This window comes from Haemorhous mexicanus, chromosome 5 (assembly GCF_027477595.1).
Source record: "Haemorhous mexicanus isolate bHaeMex1 chromosome 5, bHaeMex1.pri, whole genome shotgun sequence".
Classification (NCBI taxonomy): domain Eukaryota; kingdom Metazoa; phylum Chordata; class Aves; order Passeriformes; family Fringillidae; genus Haemorhous; species Haemorhous mexicanus.
In genome coordinates, this window is record NC_082345.1 from 31918754 (window position 1) to 31942970 (window position 24217).

The 24217-nt window shown below is 37.9% G+C and overlaps 1 protein-coding gene across 4 annotated transcripts; it reads left to right on the forward strand.

Annotated features, from left to right (window-relative positions):
• Positions 1 to 23574, forward strand: CEP83 (centrosomal protein 83). 4 transcript variants are annotated; one of them, XM_059846786.1, is made up of 16 exons: positions 400 to 544; positions 5775 to 6028; positions 6393 to 6543; positions 7767 to 7859; positions 8136 to 8267; positions 10656 to 10907; positions 12177 to 12308; positions 13965 to 14079; positions 15493 to 15637; positions 15769 to 15918; positions 16556 to 16631; positions 17752 to 17909; positions 20637 to 20766; positions 21644 to 21747; positions 22405 to 22585; positions 23271 to 23574. In XM_059846786.1, the coding sequence occupies exons 2-16, from the start codon at positions 5880 to 5882 to the stop codon at positions 23448 to 23450; spliced, it is 2148 nt and encodes a 715-aa protein (XP_059702769.1). In that variant the 5' UTR covers positions 400 to 544; positions 5775 to 5879; the 3' UTR covers positions 23451 to 23574. The 4 variants fall into 4 exon arrangements, with proteins under 4 accessions (XP_059702766.1, XP_059702768.1, XP_059702769.1 ...); XM_059846783.1 differs by lacking the exons at positions 400 to 544; positions 22405 to 22585; positions 23271 to 23574 and adding an exon at positions 1 to 69 and having other exon boundaries at positions 20637 to 21732; XM_059846784.1 differs by lacking the exons at positions 17752 to 17909; positions 22405 to 22585; positions 23271 to 23574 and having other exon boundaries at positions 20637 to 21732.
• Positions 23575 to 24217: the final 643 nt, after the last annotated feature.

A 24217-nucleotide genomic window follows, 5' to 3' on the forward strand; every position in this document is an offset into this window, starting at 1 on the left:
GTCTCCCCGGCAACGCTCCCAGCGTGCCCCGCGCCCCGCGGGTCCCGGCGGCGGCGCGGCCGGCGGGAGGTGAGAGGCGCCATTTTTAAATCGCTGGGGCCGGCGGCAGCCACGTCTGGCTGGGCTGTGGGCGGGGGTTCCGCTGCGCCAGGGGCAGCCGGGGCGAGCGAAGGACCGGGCTGTAAGGGGGGAGCCGGGCTCTGATGGGGGCTGGGCTGACCGCGGCCCTTCTGCGTGCGTGGGGCCGCAGCTCTTGGCGGGCGGGCGGGCGGGGAGGCGGGGAGGCCCCTTGGCCTGTGCCCGGCCCCGCGCCCTCCCCGCGGCCCGCGCCGTTGCCGGCCGCGCAGCCGGGACGGGAGAGCCCAGCGCCGCTCCGCGCCCGCTGCTCCAGCTCCGGGAGCGGCCTGCTGCGGCCTCTGGGGCCTGCCGCCTTCGCCATCGCCTGGCACATTTCAGGGGCAGGAGGAGCTCGCTCGCTGCAGGCATTCAAGTGTTTACGCTTGTCTGCTTTGCTTTCCACCAGCGATCCTCAGCCGCTCTCGCTGTGAGGATAATTATTATTCTTCTGTGCTTCTGGATGTGTGTTAGCCGCCTTAGTGTTATTCCTCTGACCGAGCGCCTACGTCTAAAAGTAAAAAAAAAAAAAAAACCAACAGCAAAAAGGTCACAATGACTTAAGCGGCTCGCTTGGCCTCTCACTCGGTCTTCGTCCACGTACTGTAGAGTCTATATAAAATCATGTTTCTGCCTTCAGGAGGTGTGGGATATATATGCCAATGTGAAACCCGTGCCCTCCTTGAACATCTCGATTTTTGAGTCCATGTGAAAGAGAAGAGATTTTTCAGAAGCCTTTTGTTTGTGGACTACAGCTGGTACTTGCAAAAAAGCAGCCGTTTGTATGCCCGAGTAGAACTTTGAATGAGATTTTAGTGAGTGAAAGTTTATATGTGTTCGAAGGTTTCTTGCCATGAAAAAACAGCGAAAATCATACATGGTGTGTGGAGACTGGCTGCTCTTGGCTACAGCTCAATTTACTAGGTGTAGCTCCCATTCAAAATTCAATTTGATCAATAACTGTTGTCAGGTTGACTTGGTAGTGTATGTGGCTAAAGCACAAATTTTAACCCTGAGTTAAGAGAGAACCTTTTTTGTTGTTTTTCACCTAATAAGTAATCACATCTGTAGTGTAAGACAGAAACTGAGAGGGTGGTACCATGTGCCAGTGTGTAGGGATGGGTACTGCAATAATATATGGTTAATGGTTGTTGAAACTTTTACCTTGAACACTGTTGTGGAGGGAGTGATAATAGTTTGCATGAGCTTGATATCTTCTGTAAAGCAGCTGTCATACAGATATTCTCCAGTATTTCTGCACTTAGGTGCACAAAAGTGTTAAGTGTTGATTTTCAGTGTTTTCTCTGCAATAACATCTGAGCAGTGTCTAGGTTATGGAACTCGCTAACAAAGGATTTTCAGTTTCCCTTCGATTTTGCCTCCCTAGATTTTTTTAAGGTGATTGCTTTGACTGCTGCAAGTTGCTGATGACAGATCAGTAGAATACGGACTGGTAAAGAAGAATGTGGTGTGCTGTCACATTTCTCAAAATATATAGTAGGGGGTTGGGGTGTTTTTTGTTACACACTTGATGTTCATGGGAAGTCTGATCTGTTATGAATGTGTTGCATAGTTGTTTGAGATAGATAGGGTTTGTTTCACTGAATTGTGACTGTGTAAAATCTGGGTATCTAGTCCAAGGCTGTGATTTTGTGAACATCTGAGCTCTGTGCTGTGCCAGCTCTCTGCTCCTGAAAGGAGAAAGGCTTGCTCCTCCTCCTGTCTGTTTACTTGGCTCTTTGTTCCTTTCCCCTAGTCCGTACCAGCTGCCCACTTTCACTGATGATGTCTCTTGCTGGATTTTTCCATGAGCTCATGTGACTCACTGACCTCACAGAAAAACTATTGAGTGTCTTCTGCTCGTTTGAGTGTGTTGGCTTCTTGAGTTAAAACAGTTCATGAAGGGGTCTGATGAATGACAAACACTGGAATGGGGACAAAGAAACAAGGAGTGGAACCCTCCCGTTCCTGGTGACAGTGAGCTCTTGTGTTGGATTACACTTTTGTATTAGATCATTATCTGGTCTTACTGTAGACTCTTGAGCAGGGATGAGAAGGGGTGATGTTTGAAGAGTTGCTTTAATGAGGCTGTGCTTTCCTTGAATTTTTCCCTCTTTCAGGCAAATAGCTCATTATTTCAGAGGATCTTGGCTAATTGGATTAGCCAAAAAAGAAAGTGCAAATAAAAGAGGTCTGGAGTTGTGAGAGAAGCAGGCATAGGACTTAGACCATGAATTGTGTGAAGAAGCTCTTTGACTTTCACAGATTTTCCTGAGAGTTTTACTGCTTGAGCAAAACCTGACACAAGGCTAAATACTGTCAGGTTTTTTTGTTGCAAAATTATGTTCATTCATTGTATCATCTAGCTGTTTAAAACTGTGTTCGGACACAATAAATTTAAGTGTTTTAAGTGTGGCATGGAAAAGAGCCATGAGTGAGTTATGTATGGCACTCAGGGGAATGACCAATACATGGTGCAGTCATGTTATTTGGTTATGCCAGGTGAGCAAGAAGGAAGCCTTGCTGTTGTAAACAAGATGCCATAAAAATTAATATCATATTGATATATCATATTTTTCTATAAATGCAAATAGTCTCACTTTTAAGAGCTTGTAGCAAAGAAAAAGTTAAAATAATATAGCTGAAAAATCTTGCAAAAGAAAAGCCCTTTGATGATGTGCAGCTCTGAGGGGGAGAGATGTATAGAAGGTCATTCAGCAGTGTTTCTCTCTTTAGGAGGAGAAATAATTGGAGAAGAAAGGCAAAACAAAGGTGATTATTGGAAATGTAATTTATTTATTTCACTTAGTTATTCTACAGTGTTACCATTTTACCTATAGAGTGTGCATTTCCTAGGTTTCAGGACTCTGCACCAATGCCTTTGTATTTATGCCTGTGGAAAATGATGTTAAAGTCTCATAGTATGAATTTGGGATGACTAATACAAGTTTGCAGTTTGGCAGCTTGATAAAATTTGGCAAATAAGTAGATATGGAATTAAGTTTAGATATGATGGCGGGTTTGGTTTCTTTAAAGTATGTTTTATGCTTCTCCACTTCTTCAACACATCTCCAAGAGAGGAAGAACCTAGTGTTCTTTTAAAGTATTTCTCAAAACTTAGGGGTGTAGTCTTTGTGTATGAAGATTATTTAAGGCCTGTTCACTGACTGTGAGCAACTACTGTTAGCCATTAGCACAGAAGAGATTCTGGTTGGTAATATACTTAAAGTCTTGCTATCCCTAAATATTGATGACTATTGGCAGTTTACTGCCAGAAATTATTTTGTGATGTGGGGAAAAGAACCCCAGAACAAGAAAAAACTTTTTTGCATGTGAATAGGTTAAATATTATTAACTGCTCTTTGTGTTTTCGAGGAAAGAGCTGTCGTGAAGTAATGAAATCTCTGTTGTCTCTTTCACAGTAGTCACCAGGAATGCAAATCATTACATTTGCCGCTAGATGTCCCTGCAAGCCAAAAGAGTTTTGTTCCCTTAACTACAACAGGTTTTCGCAGTCTGGAGCATTGTTTTGTCAGCTGCAATTATCTCCCTCTCTTTTATCCTTTTATCTTTTTCATGAAATCTTCATGCATATGAATACATGGCCAGGTGTGCGTCTTGCTTTGTAATTTGTGCACTTTTTGATAGTAATGAAAGCTGTGAGGAGAGAATATACTTCTCACCTGCAGTAGCTTGGAATTGAGAATAGAAAATGCTGTGTTCCAGCTTACCTTTTGGCTGACGTTGTCTCAGAAAACGTAGTGTTTTCTTGGTGTCTTTGACTTTATCTCCATTGTGCTACTTCATAAATACTTCTTACTCAAGTAAGCAGCAGGATTCAGATCTGACTTTAAATGCTGTGTTCCTAATTCTGAGCTTTGGCTAACAGTTTGATAGTTACATTTAGTATCTATAACAAATGAAAGCAAAGTGCTGTTGCCTGGTTGTTGGGGGTTTTTTGTTGTTTTGGTTTGTTCTTATTGTTGGTGTGGGGTTTTTGTTTGCTTTTAATAGTGATCATGTTAACCCTGTTTATATGCTTAGAAATTCTTAGGGACGTGCTGCCTTGAATTTTCTCTGTGTACCAGAGCTTTCTCTCCTCTCACGTAATTTATTGTCTTTAGCATCACTGACTGTTCTCCTCATCCAGCTGTTGGTTTAACAATTGAAAATGTCTTTATATTGAGTTTGAACATTGCTGTTGTCTGTTGTTTCTCAACAGCCAACAAAATTCAGGGGTGAAAAAGTGATTGTATTGATTAGAAGGGTCTTCAAAACCTGTGTCATTAATGTTTGAAATTGGTTGTACATTTAGGACAGCCACAGAGGAGAATGTTCCTTATTCTGATTTCTTCGTCTGCATTCTCTCAGCAAATTTGGGTAAAGCTGAATACAGCAGAATACAAACTTCCTGTTGTTGCTTTGCCTAGACTGATGTTATAAGTGGTAGATTTTTTCTGACCTTTTCTCATTTTAGCAATGGAGGAAGGAAAAATGGGAAAGAAAGTGCTACATTTACACTTTCTTGACATTATCATGTCTTAGTGGAATGGGTTTTTTCCCCATATTTTTAGATTTTCATCTTGCTTATAGTTCAGGGGTTTATAAAATCAAATTGTAAGTGTTTAAGATACATCCATGAAAGAGTGCAGTGGTAGAAAATATACATGCAACTGTGCATGTAAAGAAGGTGAGGTATTTGTAGTGATGGTAGGGATTTATCATTGTTTCTGTTTGAGTTTTACTTTATACAAAGGTACACTTTGCACACTGCACACATGGACTTCTTAGGCATCAGTCCAGCTATGCAAAAAGCTAAAATGGCAGAGTAGTTGTTTTCAAATCTTTGTATCTTCCCTAAAATTCAGTTAAAGTCCTCCCTCCCCCAGATCCTGTGGAAGTGTCAGTAATGATCAGATTAATACCTATTGCTTCAACTATCAAAAAGCACTAATGAGACATATTAGAATACTTCGTTATTTCTCAGGAGCTCTTGATTTGCAGCTTTCCTCCCACCAATCTGATATTTTCACATTTTGCAAAAGTCTTTCTGGAAAGATCACAAGCAACCACAAGCTTTGAAAATAAGGAAGTGACATGTTTCAGGACTGAACTGTGGGCAGGTGTCTTCCAGGCTGTCCCTGATACCTTAGTTCTTCTCCAGAGAGGGCCTGATAGGAATTCAGTAGAGAATTATCTGCTTTTCTTCCAGCTGAAATACTGGTGTGTTGATTAACACAACATGTTAGGACCGTGTGACAGAGTTGTTTAACAAGTAGTAAGAAAAGCTGTGTATCTGCTGTCTGTGACTTCTGCTTGAACTGTTTAAAAAGGCATAATTAGGGCATCATGGTTGGAGTCTCAGTGTATAGCATTCGTAAAAATAACATGTCATGTAATCTTTCAGATAGTAGTGCTTGTTCTTATTTTGTATTGACTCGAATGACCTTCATGTTTAAATGTATTCTATGCCCCTGGAAGTGCTATTACTTCTCAAGGCAGGCTGCATGAGCAGAGAAGAGTTGCACTTTCAGTAAAGGTTTCTAAGCTGTGTTAAAGCAGAACCAGGATTCTACTGTACTTAAAGCAAAAGCAGTGTGTGAAACCTTTGAACTGTGAATGTAGTTGAATGCTAATTACATGTCCTTGTATTTGTTCAGGTGTCTTGATCTTCTGAGATGTCAGCATAACGAGTGGATGGTCTTGTAGATTAGTTATACATTAATCTTGTCTTCTCCATACTCATCGTGAACGGTCCTCATAAAATGGATGGTTTGGGCAACCTCCTTCCTCTTGTGGGTGAAAGTGGTGAAGCAACTAATTCACAAGAAATACTAAAACTTTTGATGGATGAAAAAATGCGAAGTGAACACCACAAAGCAAATTACCAAACTCTGAGGGCAGAACATCTAAGGTACATCAATTTAAACAGGTTTCTCTCTTTGAGTTGTTAAAAGGCGAAACTAAATGTTAGAAGGGATTTATTTGTATGTGTGAGATGTGTGTTAGCTATTCCTGTGTGTAAGGAGAGATTTGAATGTTGTTCATATTAGAAAATAAACAATTCAAAGTACCTTAAGACGTTGCGGGTGATGTTTCTGCAGCACTTTTTATGCTTAAAAGTGTGGGATAACTTTTCAGTATATTACAGAAAGAGGATATTAATAGCTTAGTTCTTATTTGGTGTCCATATGTTTGCTTCTGTGTGTGAGTCTTTTGAGCTTTAAGGTCTAATTTTAAAAGGTGAATATAAAGTAAATATGTATTTTATCTTTCAGATTGCAAGAGGATTATACCAAATCACAAGATGAACTGAAAAGGTTGTTAGTTGAAAAACAGACTGTACATGACAAGTTTCAGCAGCTTCTTGCTGACTTTCAAGAGCAGTTGCTGGCTAAAACACAAGAGCTGGAACAAGTGAAGCAGCAGGTGAGATAATTTACTGGAAGGACTTGGTATGTATTTTTATCCTGTAGTAGGACCATGCATATTTTTCTGTTAATGCAACATGCATATACTCACCTTGGATATATTTCAAATGTCTTGAAATTCACCCAATCTAAGTAATGGCTTTTCTCTAGAGTGACTGTGGGTTGAAAATAGTGTTTCCTTGTTTAACTGAATCATCCAAATCCTGTTAGGTGCTGTGTAAAACTCTCAGTCTCTATCTGTGCTTGCTCTGCTGTTAAGGGGGAGAATCATCTGTCTTGGAGGGTAACTTAGGTGCCTAAATCTGTTAGGATAAGTGACTAGAAAGATAGATAGATATTTGTTTCTCTTTGTGATGACAGCTTTCTTCTTTCTTTTTCTTAAAAAATCCCAAACCAAAATCAAACAAAAAAACTCCTTCCTCAACATTTAAAATAACTTGGGTGACACTCTATGTAACTGCTTGTTTCCTTAAAGTAGTGCAGGACATGTTCTTAGGAAACAAATATAATCTCTAACCAAAAGATCCCAGACTCTGAATGAAGATGTGCCTCAGTACCATATCTAGGACTAGTTTCCAGGGACTTCAGGGTACAGATAAGTGAAAGAAAAGTAGAATATATAAGACTATGTATAGTTGTGGAGGAAATTTTTTGTTTTAAATTCTGTTCCTTGGTAGATAGTTTGCTGTGTGAACCATACCAAGAAATTTTACAAAATACTGTACAGAATAGAGCTTAAAGCAAGGAATCTTTCCTGATGATTTTTTTCATTTAAATCAGTGCCCATGTATCTGTTGGAGAACACACATCTAATGTGCTTTGCAAATAATTGTTTGGTGTTGCTTGTTTTGAGCTCTTTGGCTTGGTTCACTTACTGTTTAAGTTAGACATTAATTCTTTATCTTTTATTTGAGACTGCTTTTCCTTCCCCCATCCCCCACAAAGGAGATAAATCTCTTGGCAGTTCAGCCTGAAATTTGTGTTTCTTCTACCGATAAATGCTGACATTCCAAATGCTTCTGTCATCTTCCCAGAATATTTTTAGTTCACTAATACTTTTTTTGCTTCTGTAACTACTATTGAAATTTCTTTAGAAAAACATAGAAAATCAAGTAAAATTCCTAAAAACACATTTGAAATATTTTATTCCTGTCTATGTGACCTATCACAGTCTAAATAACTGAATATGACTAATTATTTGTGATATTTTTCTGTTTTAAGGTGCTAACTCCTCAAAAATTAGAACGGTTAAAAGCAAAAATGTATGAGGAATTGGAGTCTCCTATGAGAGAGCGCTATCAGAAGCTAGAAAATGTAAGTCATAGGTATTGAAATTTTATTTTATTTTGAGTAGTGATTGCTGCTTTATAGTTGTTCCTAAAACCTTAGGAAATTAAAACTGAAAGGGGAGCAAAGTATGGCATTATTTCTCTGGTACTGTTGTCCCAGGCAGGGAAGGTTGAAATTATGGAAGAGGGAGGAGGCAGCATTTAGTTAATCAGAGATAACTTGTGAAGTAATAGGAACATTGCCTGGACATTTAAAGGAAATAAATTTGAAAACTTTAAATTTTTTTTTTTCCTAACTTAGGAAGTAGAAAAATACAGAACACTATATAACAAACTTCGTTATGACCATACCTTTCTGAAATCAGAATTTGAGCATCAAAAGGAAGAACATGCACATATTTTAGAAGAGAAGAAAATAAAATATGAGACTGAGGTATGTAGAATATTATAGTAGCTTAGAAAGTCTCTCTGACAAAGCTGCTTGAACAGTGTGGAACTGTTGGTGCTTGAAGGGTTGTCAGTTTGACTGCATTTCATGTTTGTTTCTATTCTCTTTATTCTCAAAGCACTTCTGTGACTTAGCCTAAGGCTGCCTCTGTAGATTTGTTCAGTGATGGTTTGCAATATTATTTGTGCTATTAAAAGTAAGAATAACTTGCTTTCTGGTGAATGACGTGTGTTTAATGCTGTTTTGAATCACATTTGTGATTTGTGACATGATGCTAATTTGAAATTAATAAATTATCAAAGTAACCAATGTAAGTTTAGGCTTTAAATTACTTATGTGGCAACCTATCAAGGAAGATATATTATTAAGAGCAGATAAGGGTACATTTTGCAATGTACTTGTCATGATGTTAGTTTGGATCAAGATAGTGATAATCAAAAGGAAACTGAAAACTTTGGTAACTTTATTTCATTTGTGTTAGCTCCTGAAGAAACCATTTGTTCATTTCTTTGGACTTTCGAAAGTGTAGGTAGCTAAATTAATTGTCAGCTTATTTATGTTTTAAGTAGATACATCATTGTAAATGAGTTGCAGATGTCATTTGCATATCCATTTAAGTATTTGTCTGGAAGCATATATTCTAAGATGCCAGATTTGAGTGTATTACTCCAAACATCAGACAAAAATCAAAGCAATCATCACTTGCAAAATCAATCCAAGTTTGCAAATGTAGTGCATTAAAAACAGAACAGTTGTCCTTCCTGGAGCTAAACCCACATGCTGCTTTACAGCCTGCCTCTCTCATGGGCTTTTTGAGTTTTTGCTAGTCCTGCAGCTAATTAGCACGCTTACACAGAATGCAACTACCTTGAGCCCAGGGCACAGTGTGATCTGGTTTCTCTCAAAGGTTTTTTAACATTCCATGTCATTTTGCACAAGGTGGCTATAAAAACATCCTAATTCTTAAATGATGGCTTGGGCATACAATGCAATTGAATCTGCTCATAAAAGGCATTTGAAGGGCTTTTTGCTGCAGAAATCGGGTTTGTTCCTAGAGAACGCTGGTGAAACTTTTAAAGGACTGATGCAGATCAGAGTTTGGACTAATCTCCAAATATGGAGAGAATTCTTACATACCTTTCTCACTCTTTTGGTCCCACTATTTTATTCAGTCAATGTAACTTATTTTGAAGTGTAGCAATCTATGAATTTATATGTTTGTTAATTACAGTCTCCAGATTGGTTTGTACCTTTTGTACTACTTTGTAAGGGAGAGTTGGGGTTTTTGTTGTTGTTGTTATTGGGTTTTGGTTTGGGTTTTTGTTTGTTTGTTGTTTCTAGTTTGTCGGGGCCCAGTCATGTTGGCTGTCTGGAGTTATTAGCAGATTTGAGTTCTGTTGTAATTATAAAATAATGGAATCATAAGATAAGTTGGAAGAGACTCTTTATACTCCAAAGTCTTGTTTAAAATATTGAAGGGTAATGAGATCAGGTTGCTCAGGTCTGTGTCCAGCCTTGAACATCTGCAAGGATGGGGATTCCGTATTTTTTCTGGGCAGACTCTTTCAGTATTTAATCATCGTCATGGTAAACTTTTTTATAATATGTAATTGGAACTTCACATGTTTCAAATTGTGCCTGTTGCCTCTCTTCCCATCACTGTGCATCTTCTCTTCTCTGAGCTGAGGCTTAGTTCTCTCAGCTTGTCTCTATATGTCATATTCCCCAACCCTCTGAATACCTTAGTGTGCACCTGGACTTGACACAAACTCCAGGCAGAGCTTTACCAGTAATGGAAAGGGAACAAAGGATCACTTCCCTGGATCTGCTAGTTATCCTTCTGCCAATCTGCCAGGATTGGATTGGGTGCTCTGCTGACTGATGTTTAGCTTGTTGTTCACTAGGACCCCCAGATCCTTTTCCATGGAGATGCTTCCTTGACAGTTGCTATGGGCCTGTACTGTTGCATTGGATTACTCCATCTAGATGCATGTCTTGCTCCTCTTATTGAAGAGGATCCAGTTCTGTCCATTCCTTCAGCTTGTCCAGATTCTTCTGGATAGCAGTTCTGCCTTCCAACAGATTGACCATTTCCCCCCAGTTTGGTGTCACACTCAAGCTTGCTGAAAATGACTCCATACCTTCATCCAGCTTGCTAATGAGGACATCGGTGTTGCACTCTGTAGTGTTCTCAAAAAGACCACACTAGTAACAGGCATTCAGGTGGTCTTGCTTTGAATTTCCTACTCTAAGCAAATGAATGTTTAAATGTCCACTGCTGCTCTTTTCTGAATTGTTAACTACTGTAATTATTGCTGCCTGACACCTAACCAATGTAAGAACTTTTTTATTTTTCTGATTAACAACTATCAGATTGCAAGACTGGATAAAGATAAGGAAGAACTCCATAATCAGCTGCTTAGTGTTGATCCCACAAGGGACAGTAAACGTGTGGAGGCACTTTCCAGAGAAAAGGCGCAACTGTGTCAGAAATTAAAAGCCTTAGAAGCAGAAGTCGAAGAACTAAGAGCAGAAAGACACAACAGTGTTGTGCAAGCAGAAAATATTCAAAGAGTTCAAGCGCGACAGTTAGCTGAGATGCAGACCATGATGCGATCTCTAGAGGTAAGATTTTCTTTTCTAATTTTGCCTCCCTGTAGAGTGTAGTAAGGATAGCACTTGGCCTGACAGAGCTGTCACTGAAATCACTGATAATTTTGCCATTGACTCCGCAATTTGAATTTCTACATTTCAGATTTAAAGTCAGATTGTAGCTGACTGGGAGTCATGCACTGCCAGTTCAACTTTGGAAAGTCTCTCGACTGAGAGATTATGCTGAATGATTATCCTTTCAAAACAAGCAAGTCATATCTATATTTGTAGTCAGTAAGAAGGTCATGTCAGCACTTGCCACTTAGCTGGACTTAGAAACCAATATGTTAATAATCTGCTGCAGTAAATTCTTTATTCTTTTCAAAAATGTCACATGATACTCCTCTCTTTAATCCTTTCCTTGTCTGTCATCGTTTTTGCTTACCTATGCCTCTTCTTTCTTCACCACATTACTGCAGTTGTTTAGTACTCAGCTGTTGCTCTCCTTGGTATTTCCAGGCTGTTGCACTTTTCCCAGGATTCCACTGTATTCCTTGTCTGTTGTCCTCAGACCTTCTGTCAGTCCTTGCTACCTCTCTAGGCAGCAAGCCTCTTAATCTAGATTCTTCACACAGTTGCAGCATGCAGATAGATGCTTCATTTTCTTTTATACTATTATCAGTGCTGTATACTTCAGTTACAAAATGCTCTGATCTCAACTTAAAAAGTGCTGTAATCTTCTTAGACAGCTTTAAAGAGAGCCCTGCTGAAAACAGAAGTATTTAGAAAAAGGAAGGTTTGAAATCATGTATTAGATTACCTTTTTGATATTCAGTAAAGATCAGGGTCTTGTCTTGTAAAGATCAGAGTCTATAATGCTGCAATTCCATTTTATTTCTTCTCCAGGATGTTAATTCTTCCATCAGTATAACTGCATAGGCCAGCAAATTGCACTTTTTTAAACACCAATTGTAGTTACACTGTTTATAGCCCAGTAATTTACTGGTATGCACACCTGCTGCCTCCTAAATCAGATTACCACCACTCCTTATCAAGGAGGATTGAAAATGGGAGTGATTTTGTGTAGAAGGTGTTAGTAAAAATAATTGTGACTTTCCAGTAAAATTCAAGACCCTTGTTGTATTGGAATATATGGTTGAGCAAAGATGAATATTTATATATAAATATTACATATTATAATGAGACAGTAATATCTGAAAGCCCAGATCAACCAAACATTTCAAATGAGTAACAAGAGGCAACACAGGTCCAAAAATCTTAAAAATACTTCCTTCATTCAAGGCAGAAAAGAAGTCTGCGGAGCTACAGGTTGATCGCATTGAGAAAGAACTGCAGACAAGTCATGAGCAAAACATTCTCTTAACTAGCAAACTCCACAAATCTGAACGAGAAGTCAATTCCTTAGCTGCTCAAGTAAGTACTTTCGTGGTATCTAAAATATATTTTTCACATCCTGTTATGTTTTTCTGCTTATATTTTAGACTAAAAATAAAGTAACAATGTCATCTGCTGTGACTTTAAATAGGTATGGAATTTTTCCCTCAGTTCCAGTTCAAAGACAAAGAATGTATGACTTTACAGGAGACATGTCATACCTGAAAGTATCTCTAAAGATTTAGGTTATGTTCTTATTATTCCTTCTTCTAGATCTTTTTCCTGAACAGAACAAGACTTGCAAAGTGGTATCCTTATATTCATGTTTTCAATGTTCATGAAAACAGTCAGCCTAAAACAGATCTTTCTACCTTTTTTTTTCCCTGGAGGTCTTGAAAACTATCCTCTAAATGGGCTGTGTTAGCTACAGGAAGCAAGCTGCATTGGAGTTACTTGTGAAGATTTAGGTTAAATTAGGAGCAGAGTAATCACATTAGCATAGCCTTTTTCTTTGGTTAATGCCAGCATAGCTTGTACAGAAACATTTCAGTGCAGAATTGCATCACAGTGTTCTAAGTTGACCATTGTCTTAAAACATATTTGGGTAACTTTCTTGGGTTGGGACCAGATCTTAGAGGTTTTATTTTATGATTGTACACTTTTTTTTTTTTTTTTTTTTTGAGATCTTTTTACAGTGCATATATATGAGTGGTAAGTATTTAATTTTGGTCATTCATTAAAAAAAGTTCTAATTTACCATAGGAATAAGGTATAGCTATACCACTATTTAAAGCCTCTTTATGTAATATACCCTACTTGGGCCCCATGAATTCTAAATAGGAAGGGAAAACTTCTGGTAAAGATTTTTCAGTCGTTTCCCCAGAATATGTAGGATATTGTTACAGTCTTTATTTTTTGTATCAACTGGTCTTCTCTGTTCCCCTCCAGAAGCAGGACAAAATAAAATGTTACAGTCATGTTTCTCAAAGGGAGGAAAATAGAAGCTTTATTATAGTAACCTCCATGTGCTTCTGCTCCCACTCAAATCTATTCCTGAGCACAGGTGCATGTTTGTCTTCTGGATTTTCTGCCTTAAAAAAGCCACCTTAAATCTTTTCCAGTTGCCCTGAATGTTATCAACTTGATATATAAGCAACTAAATCTTCCATGTAGTTACTTAATAAGCTACTGTGTCATTCTTAACCTTTTGCCACTTGTATATGCGAGCAGGTTGTAATTACATTTGTCATTGTGAATGGATTTTCATTATAAGTGCTTTCCTCCAGATATTTAATTCGCATTGACCGTGTAATTACTGCGTTCAAATGCCTAAACTATAGAAAGTTTCCATGCAAGCAGTAATTTTCATTGATTTGATGTTCTTAAAGCTCTTACTTTTATGAGGCCATTTGATGTGTCTGTAGAGCAGTATTTGATTTAAAATGCACTTCAAGACTATGCAGACCTGGATTTTGAGAAATTTTGAGTAGCACTTCAGGAGGCCAGGGGGACTATAAGTAATTGCCAAACTGAAATTACTTGGGGAAGTAATGGCTTTGGATATCACTGTTTTGATGTACTTGTGGAGATTAAATTTAATTTAATTTTATCTTGATTCTGAGGTATCTTTAGTCAGAAGTAAATATATATAAATTTATAATAGTTAATTTGATGTTGGTTTGTACTAATTTATAGGTAAAAGAACTTAAACATTCACATAAGTTGGAAGTAACAAATGTCAAACTGGAGGCAGCAAGAACAAAGAGTGAAATAGAAAGAGAGAGAAACAAGATTCAAAATGAAATGGATGGTAAAGTATGGAATTATTTTGTAATTATTTCATCTGTTTACTTCAGTTAGAATAATACAACTGTTTTTTTCTCTGAACACTCCCTAGCAGTCTTCTGGTCTAGGTCACAGACTGACAATTCATTTGGTATTTGAAATAATTGTGTTGTTTCACTTGCTCTACTAGGCAAAGAACAATTGAGAGCAGTTTTTCATTTATGTAAATTAGTGCATTTTTGACACAACTTGAGCATAATCTGTTTCAAATTATGTACTTTACAGGGTTATTTTTTTTCTATTATTGGTAAAGTCTTGAGTCTTTCATACTCTGCTTGAAACCATATTGTGCCACAGAGCTTCAGTGGTTGGGGGTTTTTTTGATTCTGAGTCTGTGGAAAGTATACCAATTCCATAAGGCTGCCACATGAAACAAAATACAGTACCTAGCTCATTCTTTGAAAGAAACAGACATTGCTCTAAGATAGCTGATGCAGCTGAGTATCAAGGCAACTTGAAATAGCTTTCTAGAGTGAAAAGGCCAAAGCTTTCTAGTACTAGTTGTGTTTAAATTGCACAACTACACGATTACACAGTTTTAAAGAGAACTGTCCTCGCTGATTGGCCATAGCCCCAAAATAGTACATTTGTCTTCCTGAAATAATTGCTTCTGTTCACCTGCTTTAATAGTAAGTTTGCTAAGAGCAAAGAAAAAGTGATGTATTGACAATATTCTTACAGTGTATTGCAAACTAGAAGCGTTTGGCCCTATGAAATATGAAACTGAATACAGGCAAGATTTAAGTTAACCTGAACTTACTGTGGAATTCCATTTGCATCGCTGAATTAGCTAAATAACCAGGAGTCACTGTTGGAGCATGTTGGCTTATTTGCCAGTGAATACGGGTGTCAGTTACAAAGTTTGTATAATTTGTCCCTGCCTATAAAGTCATGGTTTTAGAAATGTCTCATTTGGTAATATAGGTGGATTAAAATTGAGATTTGTTGTAACCCAGTTACTGGTTTCACTGGCAACCAGTTTCTGTTTACTGAAAGCTTTTTCTGAAAATGAAAATTTTCTTGCTTGACCTTTGCATAGCTGTTGTGGAACACTTTTAAAAATTTTTAAATCCAGACACAAGTGTTTTATATAAATTGCTCTGGGGTTTAAATCTGTAATAATGTTAACTGTTTAATTACTTTCGTTTATTAACGAAATGCCAGTGTAATAGTTAGTTTTCAAAAGTTTTGGAAATATAACTATTATACTATTATACAAGAAACTTCTTGTTTTCTTGTGTTTTGTTTCTTTCTCCTTCCCCCATTCATTATGTCGTTTGAATTGAGATTTGTGAATTTATAAAGTTATTTGAATATAGGGTCTTAGCAGGTTCTTACCAATAATGACATGTTTAACTTTTTTTAATGTGTAATGCAGGATTGCTGTCTGACAAGGAAATTCTTACTGCAGCTGTTGAACGTCATAAAGTGCTTTTAGTAGAAAAGGATCGGGAGCTAATTCGTAAAGTGCAAGCTGCCAAAGAGGAAGTTTTTGACAATATTGCAGCCTTACAGAATGAAAAGTATGTCTACTGATTTCCTCCTAAGTTTCTAAAAGAGGACTGTTTTGTGATACTTTTAAAAATACCACTCTTAACTAAACACTTTTGACATTTTGTAGTGATTCTTGTGTGTATGTTGAATAATGTTTTAGGTTAGAACTTGAAAACAGATTAGCTGATCTAGAAAAGATGAAACTGGAACAAGATTCTTGGAGGCAATCTGAAAAGGATCAGTATGAAGAGAAACTGCGTGCTGTGCAGATGGCAGAAGAATCTAGCAAAAAGGAACTTCAGCGTTTGCGGTAGTGTGACTTTTCTAATCTTAGCACCAATTTTTCATTTTCCCCCCTTAATGTCTTTACAGTAGACAGTATGAAAGCTTAGATACAGAAGTCTTCACTATGAAGTGTTCATTAGTGTAGATTAAACAAGATTATCTTTTGCACTATGTAAAAAAGAGTGCAGAATTAAAAATTAACTGTTTGAAATGATAACCCTTTTCGTCCAAACCTTTAAGTGTTATTTTCAATGACCCTTTTGAAGTAATAATTTGGCAATACACCTTTGTTAAAACTAGTTTAGTGCTGGCTGCTGGCATAGCCCCAGTGTTAGAGTAAATAATTTCTCATTCCACAATGGCACCATAGTAGAAATTGGCAATCTGAGACCCTAATATGCTATTTCTGGGTTGGCTATTATGGTTGGCAGTTTACTTAGTTTACTGTAGTTTAAGGTTAGCATGATAAAATTAATCATACTCCAAAAGTCTTATTCCTATGTGAATTCAAAGAATGACTAGAAATATATTTTCAATACTTTTTTCATTAAATATTTATTAGCCTTTCAAATAACGCGATTTATTTGTCAGGCTGATTTGTCCTAATTTATAGCATCTGTATTTTGATTAGATAAAAATAAGGATGTCTTACACAATTTTAGATTAAAAATTCAACAGCAAGCTATGCAGACAAAAGAGCTGGAAGAAAAGAAATGTGAAAATGCTAATCTGAAACAGGTAAGGTTTTGTTACATTATAATGTTTTATAGAGAAATACATTCTTTCCTGTAGTTACCATGTCCTGTGTTTGAAGATTAGATTGAATTTTTAAGGCTCTTTTTTTTTTCCCCTGGAGGGATGAAATGTGTACTTCAGATATTTAAAGGAGAAGTGTTCAGAAATCAATCGTGCTTTCCTGGACCTCTATAAATGGATTACAGTTTTTTGCTTCATGTATTTTGTGGGTAACAGGGATTTCAAAGCTGAATGTTTATAGACTGGTATATTGAATATGGTTATGCACTATTTAACTGGAGATTCAGTTGCCATGGAGACTTATAAATTGTTTCTAGGTAATGCTTTGCATTTACACTGCGTCTCTCATCTGAGGTTCTTCAAGTGTTTAACAGATGTTTCATAAATGAACAAACTAGTGTAAAGAGGTATATTTCTATTGCAGAGTCAATTGATGGCAGTGTTGAAAATCAAACCTATTTTTTTTAACTCCTGCTTGCCTGTGATATTATTTAGTAGGTAATAACAATAGCTGTGCATCAAAGTACTCTGCAAGCTGTGTGCACTTGAACTGTGAGACAATTCTCTTTTCCTCCAGAAATCAGAAATTGAGGGGTCTAAGTGTCCTTGTGGGGGGAGGAAAAGGAAAGGGAAATGATCATTTGTGTATGCTGGCTGTAGAGGTTAGACTTTTCAGTGCTTCCTTATTTTGTGAACTGATTGGTACAGTCACTGCTGGCTGTAACACTTGGTCTGTTATGAGACAGAAGAGCCTGGAAAGCTCCACAGCTCTGCTGCTAAGTATTTCATGGTCCTCGAGTTCTGTTCAGGCCTGGGGATGAAGCACTGGATTTCTGAAGTTCTGGGGGACACTTCAGTGGCAGAAGCGTCCTGCCTATCTTTCTCGTTTCAACTACAACAGAAACCCCTTGTCTTGTAGTGATTTACTGTAAAGCTTCTGGAGAAACTGTTGAGTAAAGAGAAAAGAAACAAGTAAAAAAGGCTAATGAAGAGATATAAAGCTAGTTGGTGTCTCCATTTTGCATTGTCTCAGTATCTCAAAATCAGTTGCTAGTTATTTGCATACCTTCTGAAATAGAAAAAATCTTTTTTGTTTTGGTAGCAAATAAATGATATCCAACTCCAACTTGCCTCACTTTCTCAATCAGAAAAAGATTTGCTGGAATCTAATCAAAAGTTGAAGGAAATAATAGAGAGATTGAAACAAGAATGTCAGCATGCGAGGGCTCAGGCAGAGAAAGCTCAACTGGAAACAGAGAAGTAATTTTTTTCTTTTGGCTTTACTTTTCATGCTGCTTGTGTTTTTCTCATATGGATTACTTAACTGTGGATTTTAGATTCTGAATAAAGTCAAGAAGTTAAAATGAACAGGAAATATTGAACAATTGAAAAAAATGGCTGTATGTTCTGTGGGCATAGTGTGTATAAAAGCTTTCCTCATGTCAGCTTTAAAAACAGGAGTTTGTTTCCATTTGTAGCTGTTAAAATTAATTATTGATTACTGAGATACACTTCTTTCATAAATTGAAATTCTACTTAACTGAAGTGGGTGTCAAACTTCTATAGGTATAAATGGATAGAGCTTCAGACAGTTCTTTTAAGAGTGTTTAAGCTGTATGCATGAAAAGAGCATTCAAGCATTGTATTATGCATGATAGGGTTCCACGGTCCCAGTCAGTATATGTGCGAATACTTCTTTCCCTTTCCCACTAGCTACTTTTTTTATTATATGAGGTAAATAAAAACCTATAGAATATCTTCTAGTTCCTCTCATCAAAACTAAAAATCATCACTTTCCTTTTTTTGCACAAGCCTGACCTGCATGTCAAAGTATGATAATAAATGATTAAGGAAGCCAAATTTTATTCAGATTCCGTGTAGAAATGAACACTTTTCTGGAATTTAAGGATCAGTTTGTGAGTCTGAAATGGTTTTTCAGAATTTCCTAGTTTAGTAACCAAATATTTGTCTAACTAGTACTGGATTATTGTGTGGTGGGTGCTTTAAAAAGTCAGTGTCCCAGATTAAATATGACATTTCCAAAGTGTATAATGTAACTTTTGTTTTAACATCTTGCTACTAATTGGTACTGCAATTGCAATGTTGTCATTAGTTTAAGTCATGCTTTTCAATTCAACATTTGAAGATACTCTGCAGTCCAAATGCAATAATATGTCACTAGCACATTAAATACTTTGGATGTTTGCTTTAGGGAGGTGTACTCACATGTTGAGTGAGATCATTGCTGTTACTTGAATGAGAGTGGCATTGTCATTTACATATATTTGGATCACAAAACAGTCAGGACTAGGTTTTCCTGGGAAGGTAGTGGAAGAAACTTGTCAGTCCTCAGAGATCATTGTACAAGTATTTAGGTACTGAGAGATGCAATAAGGTTGGTACTGCAGAAATGAAGCAACTTTGTAGCATGCATGTAATTCCTGCAGGTCTGTGCCATTGCTACCCTGGGAGCCTTGGGTCATGTTCCCATTGTTTTTATGAATCAGTGAGTGATAGAACCTCCTTCCTCAGTTCAGTAAATTCTCATGAGCTTGAACACCAAACAGTTAAGTTGCACCAAAGCAAGAGAAAGTGAAATAGGGACCAAAAAATGAGACAAGATAAAAAGTTTCAGATAAATAGTGCCAGTTGAGCACTGAGCATAAGTAGGCAAAGCAGCTGCATATCTGGCTGTGTCAATCTTAAGCTTGGAAATCAAAATGTGAAAGGAGAAAAAAAGCTGAAGGCAAACTATGAGCCTGATACAGATCAGAGATAAGCTTAAACAGGGACTTGTTTAGCATTTTGGGAACAGTGCATTAATGCTATTTAAACCAAACAAGAAGAAGAAGAAAAAAAAAACCCACACACAAAACACCTCTAGAAACTCTCATACCCAACTCAAGGATTTTTAACCGTTGCCTCAGCTGAAATCCTTTTACTGCTAGGCAGTGCTCATCCAAAGTGCGTTGGTTCCTGGGTGCTAGTAGTTATTTGCAGTCCAGAGTGAGATACAAGCCATGCTACATCAACTAGAAGAGCTGTGACAAGTGACACAGGGGCCAGGACTGTTTCCCAAGTGAGAGTGGATGATGCCCAATACTTCTACTGCGGGGAAGGGAGAGGCGGTTTGGTGAGAAATTTATGGAGATGCATTCAGAGTCCCCGTAGGTAAAATGCATCTGCCCAGGACTGGAGTAGTGGTGGATGCACTAATACCAGGCCTTGGTCTTCTTAAAATCTGCTTCAGAAAATCTCACCATTTGATTTTAAATTTTAACAGTAATGTAATTCAATATGCTATCAGTTCTTGTCTGCTTTGACTCACAATGCAGGTAGCCCAAACAAACAAGGCAGCACGGAGAAACAGCTCCTTGCCTATACCCTGCTAGAGAACACAGCCTAATTTTAGTGTGTTGTAACCATGCAAAAGTCTAAACAGATAACATATGCCTTTGGTGGTGTGTGTTCAGCTGGAATGCTGTCTAGAAACCATATTAGTGGGAGCTTCCTGTTGAGCTGGTGCTTGTTCTGGTTGGGAGCCTGTCCTAAGCAAGTCAGTTACAAAGATTTAGTAGACCCCATAGGGCAGCACCCTGCTCTCCTAAACAGAGAAGGAAGTTGTCAACAGTTCTGACAACTAATGTTTGGAATAGGCATCTGCTCTTGTGTTCTACTGTGATGGTTTGACCTGAATTGAGGAATTTTCTCTAGGTGGTTTGGCAGCATGCTAATCCAACAAGGCACCAACAATTAGCTTCTTGGAATCAGTTTTCAAAATGTGATTGAAGAAATCCTAGGATAATGCACAGGTTCAAATGTCATAGTCACAATTAGATTGTTAACCCAATAAAATTTACATCAGATCCTTTAAGTATATAAAGGTAGGAGTTGTGAAAAGATGCATCTGTTTTAAGAGCCTTAAGGTATTAACTGAACGTGCTGCATTGTATGACCTCTTGATTTTTTGACCTGATTTTTCCAAAGGACTTCAGAATATCAGCGTATGGAATGGCTGCAGGAGAAGCATATGCTTACTCAGCGCATCACAGAGTATGAAGAGAAATACAAGCAAATGAAGAACAAGCTATGTCGAGCTGCTCTTGCTCAGGAAAAGGCATGTTGTCTCTTCCTTTTTGAATGATCCAGCCTGTGTAAAGTTCAACTTCATGTTGGCCAGCTAGAATTGTTTCAATGTTAAGAGTTTATTTGCAATCTACTGTATATAATAACTAAATACATTGGGTTCTTCAAGATTAGCACAGAAATAGGTTGAATGACATGCGAAATAATAACAACTTTGTTATAATGCCATCAAAGATTTTGTGAGGCTTTCTTTGCGCATACATGTGCATTGATTGTTAAAGAGGTGAACCCCTTGATAAGAGAGGATGATACTAGATAAATGATGTTCTACTTTTCCTTGATGGAATATTAAAATTTTTTCTTCTCCTAAGCTTACTTTTTATGAAATAGTTTGGAAGGAAAGGCAGGTAAAACCTCAAGATTAATTAACAGTGTTATGCATTGAACATAGGTTATGAAACCTACCAGTATCTTTTAAGGTCATGGAAAGTTAAGATCAATATGAGAAAAAAACCCAAACAACAAAAAACCCAACAAAAAACAAACCAAAAAAACAAAAAAAAGGAAGCATACTTTTTTGGTTATGCTTATACACATTTCTAGGTGGTCATTTAAAGGATGACTTTTGTGATTCTCAGATACCGTTAATGTTTGTTAGTACAGCTGGTCACTGACTAACAAGTGAGTGGCAGCTGTGCCTCTTTCATTCCCAGCTATGAATCATTTTCCATCTCTTCTGCTTCCCAACATGGCAGTCTAAGCACCTTCAAACAACACAGCATCTCTCCTTAAAGAAGGAAAATCCTATCAAGTGTCACAGCTTGAAACCACATACAGTTTAGATTTAATTTTTACAGGATCTAATCTATTAAGGTATTACTTAGCTTTTTGAAACATCTGTTTGACAGAGAAAGACTCTCAATGACAATAAACAAAGGAGGATGCATGAGAAAATAGAACTTTTGGAAGCCAAGATGGAAGAACTAGAAAAGGAAAATCAAGTGTTGAATAGGTAATAAACTTTTCTTGTTCTTAGCTTGAAAAATTACATATGCTTAAGGTATGACTTACAAATATGTAGTATTTTTGAAAATACATGTTACCTGGATTAGTAACCAGAGTCCAGTCTAATGGCCTTTACTGTGCTAGAATTCTTTGAATAGATTCTGTTTAGGATGGGCAGCTGAGAGCTTATGAGACAGCTGCAGGGCTATCTTTTCAAGAAGAAAAAGTGAAAAAATACTCATAGGCACAGTTGCAAGAAGCCCTTTAAAAGAAGGAAGTGAACAAGACTTCAGAATTGTAAGAGAAATAGACATGGCATCCTCTTTGAAAGATGAAGTTGGTTTTTCTCTCTTCATTGAGCCCCTATGGAGGGCTTGATTTTAGTAATTAAGGTGGCTTCTCTGACTCACTTCTGTGAATGGTATTAAAAGCTTAATTTATTTTATGTAAACTCTAATCTATAATAGAGCAGATAGTTAAATATGTAGAGGGACATTTAGACAGATGTGTAGGCAAAAGAATGTACACAGATCTACCTTCCAGTTCTTCTGTGTAAGGATAGGTAGGAACTGGAGGTGGTAAACAGCAGAGCAGTCGTGGAGAGCTGTGCTGCTATGTTGGGATAACAGTGATCTTGAGCAATAAGAAATCTGTTATTTCCTAGACAGAACGTTTCCTCTGAAGAATATGCTCGACTCCAGAAGAGGCTAAAGGACTTGCAACGTCGGCACAATGAATTCCGGAATATAATTCTGAATCCTGACATACCGTCCCTCAATCCAGTCGGCGTAACGCCATCGTCTGCCTTGCCTCCTGGGCCTGCAGCATCCTTCTCTTTTCTTCAGGTGGGGATAGATCACAAGCTGTGAAAATAATACAGCAAAAGAGGGTACTGAAATAGTTCTTTTTTACTGACCTTAGTCTTAAGGAAGGCGTATTTCATCTTTGAACAGAAGTAAGAAATTTTGCATTATCTGGAGATGTTCCCTTCCTCGCAATAGGAAGGAGTACTTGAAAGACAAAGGATATGTTGCAGAATGTAACAACTGGGTAGTTTTAAGCCAATTCTCCATAGTTTGTCCTTCCCCTCAGAGGCTTTAAATGGCTCCTTCTGAGCAAGAAATGCTACTGCTGCTCTCACACCATGGTTTCATTATTACAAAGCAGTATTACTACTCTTGATTTCTTGTGTGGTCAAAAGTGTCTTAGGCTGAGCTGCTGAGGGTGAAAATCTCTCTGGCTGAGGCTGAGCAGGTTGACTTTACAGATTTATGGTTACTGAGACTTCAGGTTTGTGTGCTCCTTCATCTGAGGAGGAACATCTGCAAATGTCTTTCTTCCTGATTCTGTTCATCAGGAATATCAGAACAATATCCATGAAACATTGATGAGTAAAATGTAACAAATAAGGATGTTTTGGACTTTACAGTTTTTATTTTCCTTAAAGAAAATGAATGTATTGCTCATTTTGATCCCTTGTAAATGTGTAAAATGTAATAGAGCCACATTTCTTTTCCTTTAAATTTCAAGGAGGAGCAGCATCAAAGAGAGCTTACCCTGCTTGGCAAGAGATTGGAAGAATTAGAAACCAGACAAAGAAAACAGCTGGAAGATCTTGGACCATCTAGGGAGCGGGTAATGGTGGGATGCAGGGACTTGGCAAGAAATAAGATCACTGGAGAAGATGAAGCACAAAGTGAGGACTCCTAATAAAATCTGCATACTTTTTATGCTGTTAGCTTTCAATAACTTATCCTTTGTACGTGCTTTTCGTATTTTGCCAAAAACATGGTTGTGTGTGCCTGAATAGCATAAAATATATTCTGCATAGTTACCCCTTTGTGGCTCAACTTGTTTTACTGCTGGGTCGAAGGACCAGCAGGTCTAAGGACTTTTCTCACTCAGAATCATAAAAAGAATATGGCAGGGATGCCATTCATGAGGGGGCTGCACCCTGAATTTGTGTTATCAGTGCAATGATATTTAGCATAGCAGCAGTTACAGGCTCAATATTGGGATTCAATTGCAGAGTTTTTCTGGTCCACTCAACTTCCCACTTCTCTGAAGTGCTGTTTCTCTGGGCATGTGTAGGGGAAGTGAAGTCCCTTCCATTATAAGCCAAGAGCAGGTTTGGGATGATTTGATGAAGCTGAATAGCCACAAGTCTGTGGGACCTGAGATGTGCATCTCAGGGTCCTGAGGGAACCGGCTGATGTTGCTGTGTTTGGAAGTCATGGCAATTAGGTGATGCCCTCAGTGACTGGAAAAAAGGAAACATTGCTCCCATTTTAAAAAGGGAAGAAAGGATGAACCATGAAACTACAGACTGGTGTGCCTCACCTCTGCATCTGGGATGATCATGGAGCAGATCCTTCTGGAAGATGTGCTGAGGCAAGTAAAGGACAAGGAGGGCAGCCAAGGTAGCCATCATGGCTTTTCTATGAGCAAATTGTGCCTGAGCAATATGGCCTTGTATG